This window comes from Odontomachus brunneus, unplaced genomic scaffold (assembly GCF_010583005.1).
Source record: "Odontomachus brunneus isolate Ranch 3 - 2012 unplaced genomic scaffold, Obru_v1 Obru_scaffold_028, whole genome shotgun sequence".
In the NCBI taxonomy this organism is placed as follows: domain Eukaryota; kingdom Metazoa; phylum Arthropoda; class Insecta; order Hymenoptera; family Formicidae; genus Odontomachus; species Odontomachus brunneus.
In genome coordinates, this window is record NW_022639478.1 from 935133 (window position 1) to 949190 (window position 14058).

General features: G+C 40.2%; 2 protein-coding genes across 4 annotated transcripts in view; both read left to right on the plus strand.

Annotated features, from left to right (window-relative positions):
* Positions 1–1767: 1767 nt before the first annotated feature.
* On the plus strand, positions 1768–5755 carry LOC116842878 (protein nessun dorma). The gene is made up of 4 exons (XM_032812689.1): positions 1768–2956; positions 3030–3240; positions 3329–3598; positions 3684–5755. Exons 1-4 carry the CDS (start codon positions 2061–2063, stop codon positions 3936–3938), a joined length of 1632 nt encoding a protein of 543 aa, XP_032668580.1. The 5' UTR covers positions 1768–2060; the 3' UTR covers positions 3939–5755.
* LOC116842877 (RNA pseudouridylate synthase domain-containing protein 2-like) overlaps positions 4196–14058 on the plus strand; it is a 191820-nt gene continuing 181957 nt past the window's right edge. Inside the window, exons 1-2 of one of the 3 annotated variants that reach the window (XM_032812686.1) lie at positions 4196–4274; positions 8295–8602. In XM_032812686.1, coding sequence (XP_032668577.1) covers positions 8381–8602 — 222 coding nt within the window. In that variant the 5' untranslated portion in view covers positions 4196–4274; positions 8295–8380. Of the gene's footprint in view, positions 4275–6605; positions 6893–8294; positions 8603–14058 lie in introns of those variants that run through there. The other 2 variants (XM_032812685.1, XM_032812684.1) reach the window with 2 other exon arrangements.

The window sequence follows — 14058 nt, forward strand, 5'->3', positions numbered from 1 at the left end:
TATATAATTCCTGAAATTGTTTTTCTGGGATATCAAAAAGATCTTGAGTATCTCTTAAAATTTTATGCATAATACGTAAATTCTCGTTTCTTTCGTTTTGTTCCTCGTTAACTATCCACCATGCAGCAGCCATCGTAATTGATTAACTTATTATGAATATAGATATTATTTTTTACGGGAAATATTAATTCGCATGAAAGTTTTCACTTTTTCGCACTAAAATTTTCACTTTTTCGCTTTACGTGAAAATTTTCATTTTTTCACGAATTCACCCTAAGTGAAAAGATACATGATCGACCCCCATGAATCTTTTCCCCTAGTGTGAACTCGTGAAAAGTGAAAATTTTGTAATGAACTCGTGAAAGATGAAAACCTTCACTAAACTCGTAAAAAATGAAAGATTTAACGTGAATTTGTAAGTAAAACAAATATTACAATATATTCAAGACAACACCAATTTGCAATGGACATCTTTAGAATTTTTTCAGCATGTTTTTAAGACATAGTGATGTCTTTAGAATGTCCCTTGGAAGTCTGCTTGTCTGGGATTACTTTAGGATAAATTATTAAAAGATAAAATATTCTATTCATATTAAAATTATAAATCTGCAGAAAATATATATTTCATTTAAAATAATACATAAAATACATGCAATAAATACATAAAATAAACTTACATTTTACTTACTGCATACAATTTATAATATATTACACTTTAACTTTCTGATGTATACGTATCTTAACTTTGCAAACTTTGTCGGTATGCTTTCACTCCCTATACGTCATCACGCTTCAATTAACTTTCGGTTAGGCGACAGTTTCCCGAAAAGTGGAGGGGATAATGTTGGTACCAAGAGAAATCTCTACTCGATATAATTTAAAGATCTATTTTTTGTAACTGCATTGCTGAACTAATACAAGAGGTTAGAGTGAGAAAACGTATATTTGCCTCATTTCAATTTATTGCATCAATTTAGCAGTGCAGTTACAAAGAACAGAATCTTTAAATCATATTGTGTAGAGATTTTCCTTGGTACCAACATTATCCCATCCACTTTTCAGGAAACTGTCGCCTAACCCATCATGCTTCAATTGGCTTTCGTTGTTCGTTTTTAATGGACGTGGAATTCTTATGTCAAATGCCAATTGTCGTATAACCATAAAAATTAAAGTCACTATTCTACTCACAGAAATTCTACTCACTTTTTACATAAGGGTGCGTTCAGATTCCTCATCCGGGTTGCACTCTATTACTAGAAACACTATAGTATATGTGACATATACTATAGCACTTCTAGTAATAGAATACACCCGGGTGGGGAATCTGAACGCAGCCTAATATGCGAGTGTAGTATTACATTATTTTTCACATTTAAACCACATCGCTTGATGCTTAAAAATTTTCATGGAAACTTACACAATTTACACGTAAAGAAAAATATATACGAGCAAACTAAAAGTTTGCAATGCGAAACTATTTTCACAATACAAAAATGTATAGTTCATGTTACGTATACTGTAGATTTTCGCATGCGTATCTCATTCGCACACCGTCAAGAATCGGGCCCCTAGAACACAATACATCGTATGTTGGAGTTGGATGTGGAACGCAGCCGATGGTCCAATGAGAGAATTTATTTTTCGAGAATGAGTTCTCCTCATTGGACCATCGGCTGCATTCCGATATCCAACTTCGACATACGGCGAATTGTGTTTCAGGCTTGAATCTTGCATATCTCTCTCTGACCGTTTGCCCCTCTCTACCAGGAGGGGGTAGGCAGTGAGCTTTCCAGTATGGTTATAGTTCAATGCTACGATTCTTGTAGACCCTTAACTAGGTTCCTGAAGCTAGATATATAGAAAGAGAGAAGATTGGTCAATTGTAAACATATTTGAAATGGGATGCACGTGTATATGAAAATTTAACGGACGAATAAAAGTACTAACATATATTAGTGTATAAGCCACAGCTAAAAGGCGTACGAGAATCATAAGGAGGAAATTAAGGAGAAAATAGTAACGAGAGGGACAGAGAAAGAGATCGTTTATATCTGACAGCTATGATGAAAGTATATTCTTTCGACAAAAGTCTTCACGAGAGGTTTACAGAGTACACCGATATACTGATAAATCCAGACAAGATCTTACCCGCCTCTCAAGTTGAGTTGGAATGGATTTGCGACACGGAAATCGTTATAGAGCCAGCCGGCTGGCAGGCTCTTTGGAACGTACCACTTTCCGTGTGTGCACAAAATCAAGTTCATTATCCGTTGGTGGTTTTGGTGGAGGTGTTGTCGGTTGATTGTCCTACATTGTCCGCTTTAGTGAAAATCATGTGGGATGAGATGGATAGATATCTTACATTTCCTTCAGAGTGCAAAGTTAAATTAATCGAACTGTTTCCAACCATTGAACAAACCAATACTACTTTAGATATCGTTGGTACTGCACATTTAATAGACAAGTTACGATTTTTTTATACACATTTGTGGTTACCATGGGATAATGAGGAAGACGATAATGTCGATTGGGTGAGGCAACACTTGGAGAGTAGACTAAGATTTGCTTATGATATAAGGAGAGGGTTTATTGACAAACAAACTTGTGACCTGATCAGATCACTGGTGAGAGAAGCAAAACATATTTGGGAAAAAATGTCAAAATTGGAAAGTATAATAACAGGTGATAAAGATAAGACCGATCAATCCCAGACAGCACCACTTGAATATATGAATCTTCACCTCCGGCTTCAGCAAATTAAATCAGAAATGGATATATTAGAGAATGACAAAGTGAGAGAGATGGTTGTGAAGCATCATAATGTTGTAGATAAAAATACAATGAGCAAAGATGAAAAAATAACATGCTACTTTGTATGGCTGGATGGTACGTTAAGAGAACTACAGGAGACTTGTGATAGAGTTAAAAAAATGTTACCTAATGAGTCACTTATCAAGTAAGTTCATCATATTCTTTCTTAAATAACTTTAAATGTATCATAGTTTATAAATTGTTACTTTTACTTTCAGAATTTCTGGATATTTGGATGATGTTTTACACTCGTGTAAAACAGGTGATATGGTTATACTAGGTGAAGGAAAACATATTATCAAAGGTGCTGGTGAATTAGAAACAGGTGGCACAATTAGAGGAATATACAATACTAGAGATACTATCCTTCATCCAAAAGAATTCAGTAGTGCGTCAACTTTACTTGATTTTTCTCACAATTTTACTGAGGTATTACATATGTCACAGCTACAAAATTTAGAATTTTCTGTAAAATTTGCATAGTTCAATTAACTCTGTATATCTATATGTATAATAGGTTCTACTGGAGAATATCTGCATAAGTTTAGGGGAACTTCCAATAGGCATAATTGTCAGAAGTGGACTTGTAAAGATAAAACATTGTGTAATATCTAATCTGACCTCAAAAGAAAAAACTGTTCAAACAGGTATAGTTGTTATGCCGGATGCGAGATTAGTAATTGAGGACACGCATTTCGAGTTTTTAGGAACTGCCGTGCTTATTTGTGCAAATGGCGAGGCTGTCATGAATAACTGTGAGATCCTTTCGTGTTATGTGGGTGTACAGGTACAGTCACTTTGTGCATAACTCGTATAATTTTGAACAATTTTGTTCAAAATATTTCTGATGAACGTAAATCTTTTTTTTTCAGCTTAGTGATGATTCTAGTCTTATCGCGAACAAATGTGTTTTCGACAGTTGTCGTGAACATGCCATACGAATGGAAACTGATAGAAACATACCTGATGAAGCAAGACATTTTCAATTTAATGAGCAGCCAAATACCATATCAGAAATTATATTAAATGAATGTCATTGTGTCCAATCAGATTTCGAGGATATCGTTTTAAAATCGAAACGCATCACACCTGTGGCAGAGTGGTTAGATGTTAATCCAAAAATATAAAACTTGTATTATTTTTTACTGTATATTGTTCTTAGTTTAGTACAGGAATATTAGTTTAGGGAAATGGTTAAGAGAATGGCGCTCGAAACGTTTTTTTTTGTTTTTTACACAAAACTATATTAGCATAAAATTGGCGTTAGAACTGATCTCTGCGTATTTTGGATCATTCAATGTTCGTAAAATAAATGAATCGTATTTTGCGGGTTCACGCGATATACCTCGCAATCATGAAATTTCGAGGTTATTGATCGTTGAAGTGTTGAGTCAGTTGTGAATAGCTGCGCGACGAATCGAGCTCATGTGTCATTTAGTGTTTTCGCGACTTCAACTCGCAAGGTAAGCCTTGCGCACAAATTATTGTTGTCGAGAGCATCAAAAAGATGAGTACCCCATGTTCGTTATGATGAAATATTAAACAGTCGCTGTTATATATGTAATGGAAAGCCAATATCACGCGTAACAATACATCGGGTGTGCCGAATATTACCGCGTAATGGTTCAAATCGTCAGATCGATGCATCTTCTCAGGCATACATTATTTAGAAACGTTTCTAAAACGAACGGTTAGGAAACTTATGTAAAACCAACATGTGTTATCAGAGTTTTTCAAGAAACTTATCATCAGGATAACGAGTGCAATTCATTTGTTTGTCGCATTACGACAGTTTAGAGTTTGAATCATTGTATTTTATTTAATTAATTGAAGAAAAATTTGTCACAGGCATTGCCATACGAAATTTAAGGCTGTATGTAAGAGAAATTTAATTTATATATTATATACGCCAGAGAGAGAGAGAGAGAGAGAGAGGGGGGGGAGAGAGAGAGAGAGAGAGAGAGAGAGACTTAAACCCAATTTGTAGTAGGATCTTGATAATTAATGGCAATTACGTTGAAACAATTTCGGTGTGATACGTGACACGCGATATCTAGCGAGCAAGCTGCTTTTCTGGAAGAGTTGCGTTCATTGGATATCACGTGTCGCGATTGCGCTGTCTAGTAGCAAAAAGTCGCGATCCATTGGCGCTGTTAACGTTTTGAAACGCCGTAAAGACCAATCGTGGCTTTTCTTTAAGCGCTTCAAAGCATTTGCAGCATCTAATGAATCGCACCCAAGGTGTCGCGCGCATTCGCCATGAACAGCAGCTCAAAGTTCAAATTGTGGGATCGCCATGTACTTAACGTTCTCTACCCGTCGAAAAAGACACGCGTCGTGAGTTGTGATCAGGAATATCGAGAGCAGCGTCGCTCGTTCGCCGAGCAGCAGTTTGGAAGTTAAATAGCCGCTCTCGCAAGTCATCGAAGAAAACTTAGTTAATTGATAAATGACGCAATCATTATTGTAACAATTGTCTAATATATTTAGATTCTTATTCTGAATTTGCTTTTATTGACAAAAATATCTTAAAAAAAAGTGATTTTTAGCCAATCAGAAGGCTTATACAAGTCATATTAGAAGGCATTTTTACCGACAAAGGAAAGCTCAGAATAAGGATCTTATAGATCTTACATATTTCAATGTAATTTTTAAATAGGACCTAGATAATCTCTAACTGTGTGACTGTGTTTAAATAGTTGTTAATTAAGGTAATAATCCAAATTATAGGTTGAATACCAATTTCTTCATACAGCACAAATGTCCAAAAACATCCTAATGATGTCTCAGAGACACATCTTCGGAATGTCTCTGGGATGTATTTTGGACACTTATGCTGTATGGGTCAGTTCAAACTTGATTTATTGATACAATTTAAAAAATATATTAAGTGAAAGTAATTAAAACAGACTTAATAAAAACACAGACTTTTTATATTATTTAATTCTTTTACAATTTTTTATATTCCTAAATTACATTCGTAAATATTATTAATATTTAAGAGAAAAATGTAAGATATCGGTTGATTTACCGATTTTTTAAGTTGATGAAACTACTAGTACATTGTACTATGTATACCATAATTTTACATAAACCATGTGAATTTTAGATATTGTAAATATAAAATAGAAAGTATCGTATAACCCATCCTAGATAGCAGTTAAGAAATAATTCATTTGTGACACCAATTCTGAGTTCACTTTCAAATGCAAAAGGAATTCTTTTAATAAAAAGCATTCCTTTTGCATCTCAAAATAAACTCAGAATTGGTGATATACAAATGAATATACAAATAAATTTTTTTTTAACTCTCTGTGCTGTTTGGGATTATATAGGCGTGTAATATTTGCTGACATTTAACGAGAAACTTATGCATAAAAAAAATGTTTTAAATTATTTTCTATAATGTGGAATGAACTAATTTAAGCTTTAATAATTTTGTTTTAAAATAATGTTAGTCACTTATATTAGTATCAATCTTTTTATCAAGTTGCATCCCAAAATGCTTCTTTTGAAGAAAATTTTGCTGAAAATCTATAGCTCACTATTCATATCCTATGAATTTTCAGGTAAATTTTCCTCGAAAAGAACATTTTGCAATGCGCAACCTATGGTCTGTTCTTTTCAGCTGCACTGCTAAATTGGTGCAATAAGTTAAAGTGAGACAAGTATATTTTTTCTCACTGTACTTATTGCACCAGTTCAGCAGTGCAGCTGAAAAGAACAGACCACTATATCGGGAAAATATCGACACTATTCAAGCGCGATTACTCAGTTATTAGTTGTCACTACAGATGGCGAGACCGTTACGACTCATCGGTTTAGTGCTCGCTGATGTTTTCACAGTGCGCGGCGTGATGGAATATATCGGATAGAGTGTGTTCGATGACAATTTCGAGATTGTCAACTTTGGTAAGATCCTGTCGTGTTTGTCGCGAGCTGCATATTACGTTCGTGTCAACGCGTTTGCACCAGTTCGTCGAGCGTCTCGATTTCATGATAATCAGTGCGTGCATCAAGTTGCCCCCTAACCTCATCCGCATCCTCTTAGGCCGGTCACTTTGGCTCAGCAGCGTGAAATGTGCGTAATTTTTATCGAGCAAGTTTTCGAAATACAGGCGATTGCCGAGTTGTATAAGCCGATTTGACGAGCATATGCGACGTTTTCGTCACCAGCCGCGAACTTAACCTAACTTAACCTCGCAGACGTCTCTTCCTCCGAAGAGCTGTCCGAGAGCTGTTCGTTCGTGTCGTCGCGGAAAAGCTTGCATAGGCGCGGTACAAGTGACGTGATACATCATGAACACGTCGTTATTATCGTGCTAATTTCCCAATTCCGTAATTGCCAGCCGCAACTTTTCACACTGCTTTCATTCTTCTGTTCCGCCTTGCCGCGGTATCATGTGATTCCACGTCACACGTGCGCTTCCACGTAATGAATGAATGAAACAACAATGCGTTGTTCGGCGAACTCGTTCCTGTGAGCTTATCTTCGCGAGTTGGTGAGCTCATCCCATCGATCGATCGATCGAGCGCTCGTCCCGTCGTTGTTCGTCCCGCCGAAATGATTAATCGCGCATTTTCCGTCGTCGGGCGAGATAAAACGTCACGCTTTGATATTGAGGCTTAGTGATTAATCACGGCGGTTGATCAGAAGGAAGGGAAGGCGGGTTGAGGAGGCGACCTTTTGCCGTTGGCAGTGTGCTAAACGCGCCGCATGAGCCGTGATGTATCGTGCGTTACGTACGGACGTGATGCATATTCATGATGTAAAGGCATTTCATGGACGGTGCGGCAAAAACGACGAGAATCTCACAGACGCAATTTTGGATACGGCCGAAACGGGTTTCAATGACGCGTCTCTGTTATGTTTGCAACATGATGCCATCCAATTTGGATTTATCCAATTTAAAATCTGTGTTCTTTTTTTTCTTTTTTTTTCCTCCTTTTTCTCGTCGAATATATTTGATGTCACGTAGATTGACTTGACTGAGATTCTGTTGAGAGAATAAATGTATTTTGTAAATTTAGCAGAATAAATGTAGTGCAGACACACTCATTGTTACGATACAGAAACGAAACTGTTTTTGCAAGCACGTTTATTACCTCATTCAACCAGTTCTCTATTGCTTCGTGCGACTCTCTAGATATACATTCGGTTCTATTGCATACGTACAGCGGAGCGTTTTTGCCGAGCCTCCCGTCTTTTTTGGGGCGACGCTAAAAACCGCAAAGTGCTTTGCCCAATGTACCGCGAATGAAATGAAATATTTTCCGCCACAAAAAACACACCATCACATTTTTCGACGTGTGGCTCCTTTCTCGCGCGTTCCCAAAAAGGGCGCACGAGCCACTGTTTTCATCCGTTGTACACATTGTCTCGCGTAACACCGTTTGACGTTCAGAATGTCAACAGTAGGATAATACGTGGAAAAGTCCACAAAAGCGTACATTGCTATAGAGACACTCGTTTACTTTTTCAGTTTTCTACGCGTGCAGATTGCAGAAGCCGCTTGGACGACTCGCAAGTGACACGTGCGACTGTTCCGGGATCGTCAAAGACAAGTGGATGCGTACGTCGTCGTCGTCGTCGTCGTCGTCTTCTTCTTCCTCTTCTTCTTCGTCGTCGTTAACAGACATGTCCCCTAGCATGGTGGAAACGGCCGCACCGACGCAGCCTGTCGATGGACAAACGCAGTTCGGCAATGCGCGTCGTCTCGACCCGTCGGACTCCATCTTCGTCTTCAAGAACACACTGTCGGATTACGAAGAGCCGCCGTCGGACGAGGAGGTGAGTCCTAGCATCTCAAATTTGCATTGCATTCATTTTTCATTAAGCCTCCGTCTGAGTCGAAATTTTTATCCTACTTTCGACCTCAGCGTTTCATTTAACGTCTAGTTTGATATTCTAAAGCCCGTATAAATCTCTTTTGATTCTATTTAACTTTGCTGCTGGTGGTTTTCTGTAGAACCTGTAAGAAGTGTACTGGGAAAAAATTGCTTAAAAATGTATTTGTAGGACATAAAGTTTGTTCACAGAAATTCTGTTATTTAGAAGCACTGTATATATAAATAAGAGGTAAAATGCCCGGATACGTATTTAATCCTAGACGTTCTTATTATCTTATTGTTTTAGTTTTTAAACGCAAAGAGAAAAAAATATTTAAGAAGCAAAAAGAAAAGACCTTGTGTGTACTGCTCTCTTTTTCACATCATAACGTTCATTTATGCTCCTTGTTACAACATTCAAATTTGACATTATGTGACGGGTAATACGAGAAAAATTGAAGTGTTGTCTGTAGTTTGAATATTCGTGGAGTATATTGTCGCGATTGTCTATAGGAGAAATGCTGTACAGATGAAATTATGTACGTTCGTAAATGGAAATCATATTCTGTTTTCTTGAATTATAACATGTGACGTAACATATTTAGCAAATAATAGCTAGTGTGTGTGTGTGTGTGTGTGTGTGTGTGTGTGTGTGCTGCGCGCACGTGCGCGCGCGTCCGAGCACATACATGTCAACGATTGTCGTGGGATTGAAGAAGCCTTCGACTGGCTTTGGGTCGATGTCGGTCGCCGTTACAAAACGAGGAGCGATAAAAGTACGAGGGACGATTTTAAAGCACGACTTTACGGTCGATCACATGGCGGCGAATTAAATTATTCCGCTCCACATTTTTCTTTCAGTCGCAAGGGACTCGCGCGTTCTTCTCCTTCTCTTTCTTTTTCTCTCTCTCTATATATACGTATACATATCTTTTTTAACGCGACAAAGTCCACGACGCAGACGCTTTAATACCTGATTGCATCCCGTTCCGCAAACCGTTGCAAGCCGTTTCAAAGAGTTTTGATAAAATACACACTATTAAAAGAGTCACAATAATTTGTTTCTCTGGAATATGTCAACATCGCGGTCGAATTATCACCGCGATAAATGGCTTGCTCTCTCGCGGTATATACAAACGATTAAATCGTAATATAATACCTACTACTCGCGCGAAATAGAGATAGAAGCAAAATTTGCATTACATATTAATCGCATTTTGCAGTGTAAATTTGAACTATGTCCATTCGACGTTAAATCCGCAGCGATGTGTGCCGTCGAGAAACCTTTTTTATCCCATTAATTTTTTTCTTTCCTTCGAGAGCACCAACGTCGTGCTCGAACTGCGCGCGAGATCCTGCGAATCACCTCATTATGACGTCTCGATCGCGAGTGCGTAATGCGTACATTCCGGCGGGCTGCATTCTCACTGTACTTGCGGACATATCTGTAGCGTGTTTCGGTACTTGTTACATCGCGTGTCGTTCGTTCGCGAGCTCCGTCGCCCGTGCGCGGCGCGGCCGATAACGCCGAGATAAAACCTTGCAAACGGGACGCGTACAATGCGTCGCGCGGCGGTACTTCCGAAAATATCCCGCTCGAGTTGCGAGTTGCGAGTTGCAAAAAGCAAAAATAGCCATCCGAGATAGCGGTCTACGGCGCGCGTGGGAAGCGAGTGCAAGCCGATAAGAATAGTCGGACTGCATTGTGCAGCCGCGTGAGCCAGTGTAACTGCTTCAGGTATACGTGAAAATTACACACACACACACACACACACACACACACACGCATATATTGCGCAGGAGAGGTCGGTCGCAGCGACGATGTTGGCCTTGTTCGTCGGCGAACTTTGGCTCAAGATTTTCTTCCGTAGTGTCCATGCTCGTAACGGTGGCCACTCCTTATTACGAAGAGCGATATCGCGCGCTTTAACGAGCCGATAACAGAGGATCAACGGACAATTAGTAATTCGGAAGGTGTAGTAGGGATCAGGGGAGAAAAACGCGCAGAATTACATCGTGAAAGAGCGTCGAAGAACGAGGTAGGGATATGACGTCGAGAGGGCGAAACGAACAGAGAGAACCGAGTGGAAGACGGAGGGAGATGTATAGCGGGGAGAACGATCAATCATTCGGGAGGACCAGAACGGTCTCGCCTAGCGGCTGCAAATAACACGCCGTGTATTGCTGTGTGTATGTGTGCGTGCGTCGGTCAAAAGCATCGGCGGGAGGTATTACGGAGTTACCGTTCCCGGGCTACTTCCGCGCTCCGTCGAATCGTCCTGTTCCTCTTTTTCTGGTCGTCCGACTGGCACGCGAGAAGCAAAGTCGTGTTTGTTATCTCTCTTTCCCTCCCCCCTCCCCCTTTTTTTATTGGTAGGCGCGCGCTCAATTCAAAATTGGCGCTGCTCATTAACGCACCGCGCGATCCCTTTACAGTCGCGCGTTGGGCGAGAGGGACGAGAGAACTTGCTTTTAACGTAGTATAGTATAGACGGAAAAATATACGCCGCTTCTAAGCAAATGTTACTTATTTCATAAGTTCATTTATATATGTAGATCTATCATGAATTCGTCATTCTATCGACTTGCTCACTACATCGAGTCTTCTTCTTTTCAACGGAATTGATCAAAATAGGTGTTGAATGAAATAGTAAAATTGAAAGTAGGATCAAAAGTTTGCATGGTTCTTTAAAATATACAAATATTAGAGAATCTAAAATAGGGCTAACATTTCGACTCGGGATTATACAGCTGCAAATTCCAAACATTTTTTCTCAGTGTAACATATGAAATGAAAGGATAGTCAATTATTGTGGAATGTCGATCTACTTGTTCGGTTACAAAATTGTACAGTAATTTTTGATGCATAATCCTCTTTGTGCGTGGAAAGAGAAAACATCTGTCTTCTCTCTCGTGAAGGATATCGATTACGACGATAGGCGACGTGTATGCATCGTCGCGACTTTGGACCCTCGTCGCGGTCGTAATTCTGCTATCCTAACAACGCGTGGAGATTTTCCAAACGGGCCGGTGGGACGCGAAAGTTTTGACAGTGCCAAGACTCATAATGGCTTATCCTAGTCCGGGGAGAGGGGAGACGCGCTCATTTGGTTTACGAGCTCGGCGAATCGTTTATTCCTTGCAGTTTATTCTTCGTCGTTAATGCCGCGGCTGTTGAAGACGCTGCACCACTATTACATCACCTGTACGTGCGCGTACCAGGAGACTAAATAAGTGTTCCCGTTGTACGATCGGCGACGACACGTGTCCGTTCATATTTTGATAAGCGCCAACGCGGTTAAATGGATCCTATCTGTCGCCGCCGCCGCCGCCGGTCGAAAGTTTAAAATTAACGACTGCAAGCAGCGACACGTTTGGCGAGCGCTCTCGCGGTTTTCGGCTTTCCGGCAATTAAAACGCGCGTTTCGCTTATCGGGCTCTAATTGGTCTGGATATTTCAGTGCGCTTCGGCTCGCGCCGCGCTCATTCACTAACGTTCGGCGCTTATCGATCGACTCTTAATCGACCAGAAGAATCGCCGTAATGTTAATTGTCGGGCGATAACGCGGTGCGAACGTTTCACGTATCGTGGCAGATATTAAGCATGTTTCGACGATTGTGCTCGTTAAATTTGCAGCGGGATTTCAACTCAAAACCGAGTTTCGAAAGGTGACGGTATTTTCGCTCGGAGCGATAGTCAAGGTACTGCCACTCGAAATCGCTAGAATCGCGATAGATGTTTCACTCGAATTTGAAGTGAATTCTCACTACTGCTTCAATCGATTAGGATAGACATCTCCCTATGAACGATGAAGCACATCAGCTTCATTCTTCAATTTCGAGTGAAAATATTCACTGAGCGATTCACAGACCAGAGAATTTACTCTACATGGAGAAAAAACGTTTGATTGTATTGACATGAAGTTTGGTTGAAGTTAAAATGGAATTTCTCAAGTCAATTTTTAAAACTTGTTCTCCTTCTAGATTTGTAGAATGTCTAGAATTTTCCGGAATCATAAATTTGAGTTGTAAGAATCTCACAGAAATTGCTTTATTTTCATGAAGATCAAACTTGACAACTAAATTTCTTTCTCTGTATATATGAGCGTAAAATCGCTCGAATTGACGCGACTCTACTTTTTCAGTGAAATTTCGCTGCTAGAAATGTGGAGAATATAACATGCGAAAAGATTTCCTTCGAAATAGTTGGAGGGAATCGGATAATCAAAGTCAAAAGTTTGACGCGCGTAGGCAGCTGGCTGCTTCGTAGCGCGAGCGAATAGCTACGACGCACCGTGTATTGTCTCGTCTATCAATCAGTGTGACTATAGATATGCGTCTGTATGAGTGTGCGCGCGTATGTGTGTGTATGTACGCGCGTGTTGTACATTTAGCTCGCTTTTAAAATTAAATTAACTTGTCTCACGGAGCCGAGAATTGCTTGGCTCCGTGAATTACCTCGAGTCGCGTCGCCGCCCAACTATATCGAATCGTAAATCAGGGTATATTTCTACGTGCCCTCGATAATCCATGGCGAAATCAGCACACGCCAATGTTTTGCGTCAACTCCGTCGCTCTTATATCCCGGCATGCACATTTAATTTTTATGCGCAAGTCGCCAAGTTTCGCGACCGAGAGAAATCGACTCGAAAATTTCGAGTCGCGAAAGGTTCCGTGAGATTCGATCTCGACGCGTCGACAATGAGAGAAAGGAACAGGGATGAAGAAAAGAGGGAGAATGTTCGCAGTTTTGTGCGTGGAGATGATTAACTAATACGAGATGCGAATGTGGTTAACGTCGAACATTTACGGCGTATATACGTTATCGCCCGGCGATATACGATTTACACTTTTTTCGAATAACTCGCGTGCGACATGGCGAAATTGGCGAACGATAGATCGACAAGAGCGGTCGTTAGGAGAGAAAGGGACTTCTAGGCAGCTCCAGCCGTAGTTTATTTCGGGTTTTAGGGGGGATACGGTGCTCCTCTGTAGATATCTCTTCGTGGCACGCACGTGTTTGTGCGTTGCCCCTGGGTCAGCGTATAAAAACGCGAGAGAGAAATAGATAATTTAGTGGCTGGCTAAAGCGCAATAAAAAAAGATCGGCGCTATGCTGGCCATTGATATAATAACGCCGCACGGGACAGCTGTAAATAGTCGGCGAGTTTATTGCGATAACGACGCGCGCCGAAACACATCTACTCAACTGCCTACCTGTGCTGCTAGTCGCGGAACGCGCGTAATTAAAGTTGAAGCGTGTAATTACGCGCACGGCGATCACCGGCCGGGCGCATTTAGAAGCTCGTTTGACCGCGGGATTTGTGCGGCACGTGTGAGTTCGATCGCGATCGCGAATAATTGAAAGAGGAAGAGACAGAGAGAGAGAGAGAGAGAGAGAGAGAGAGAGAGAGAGAG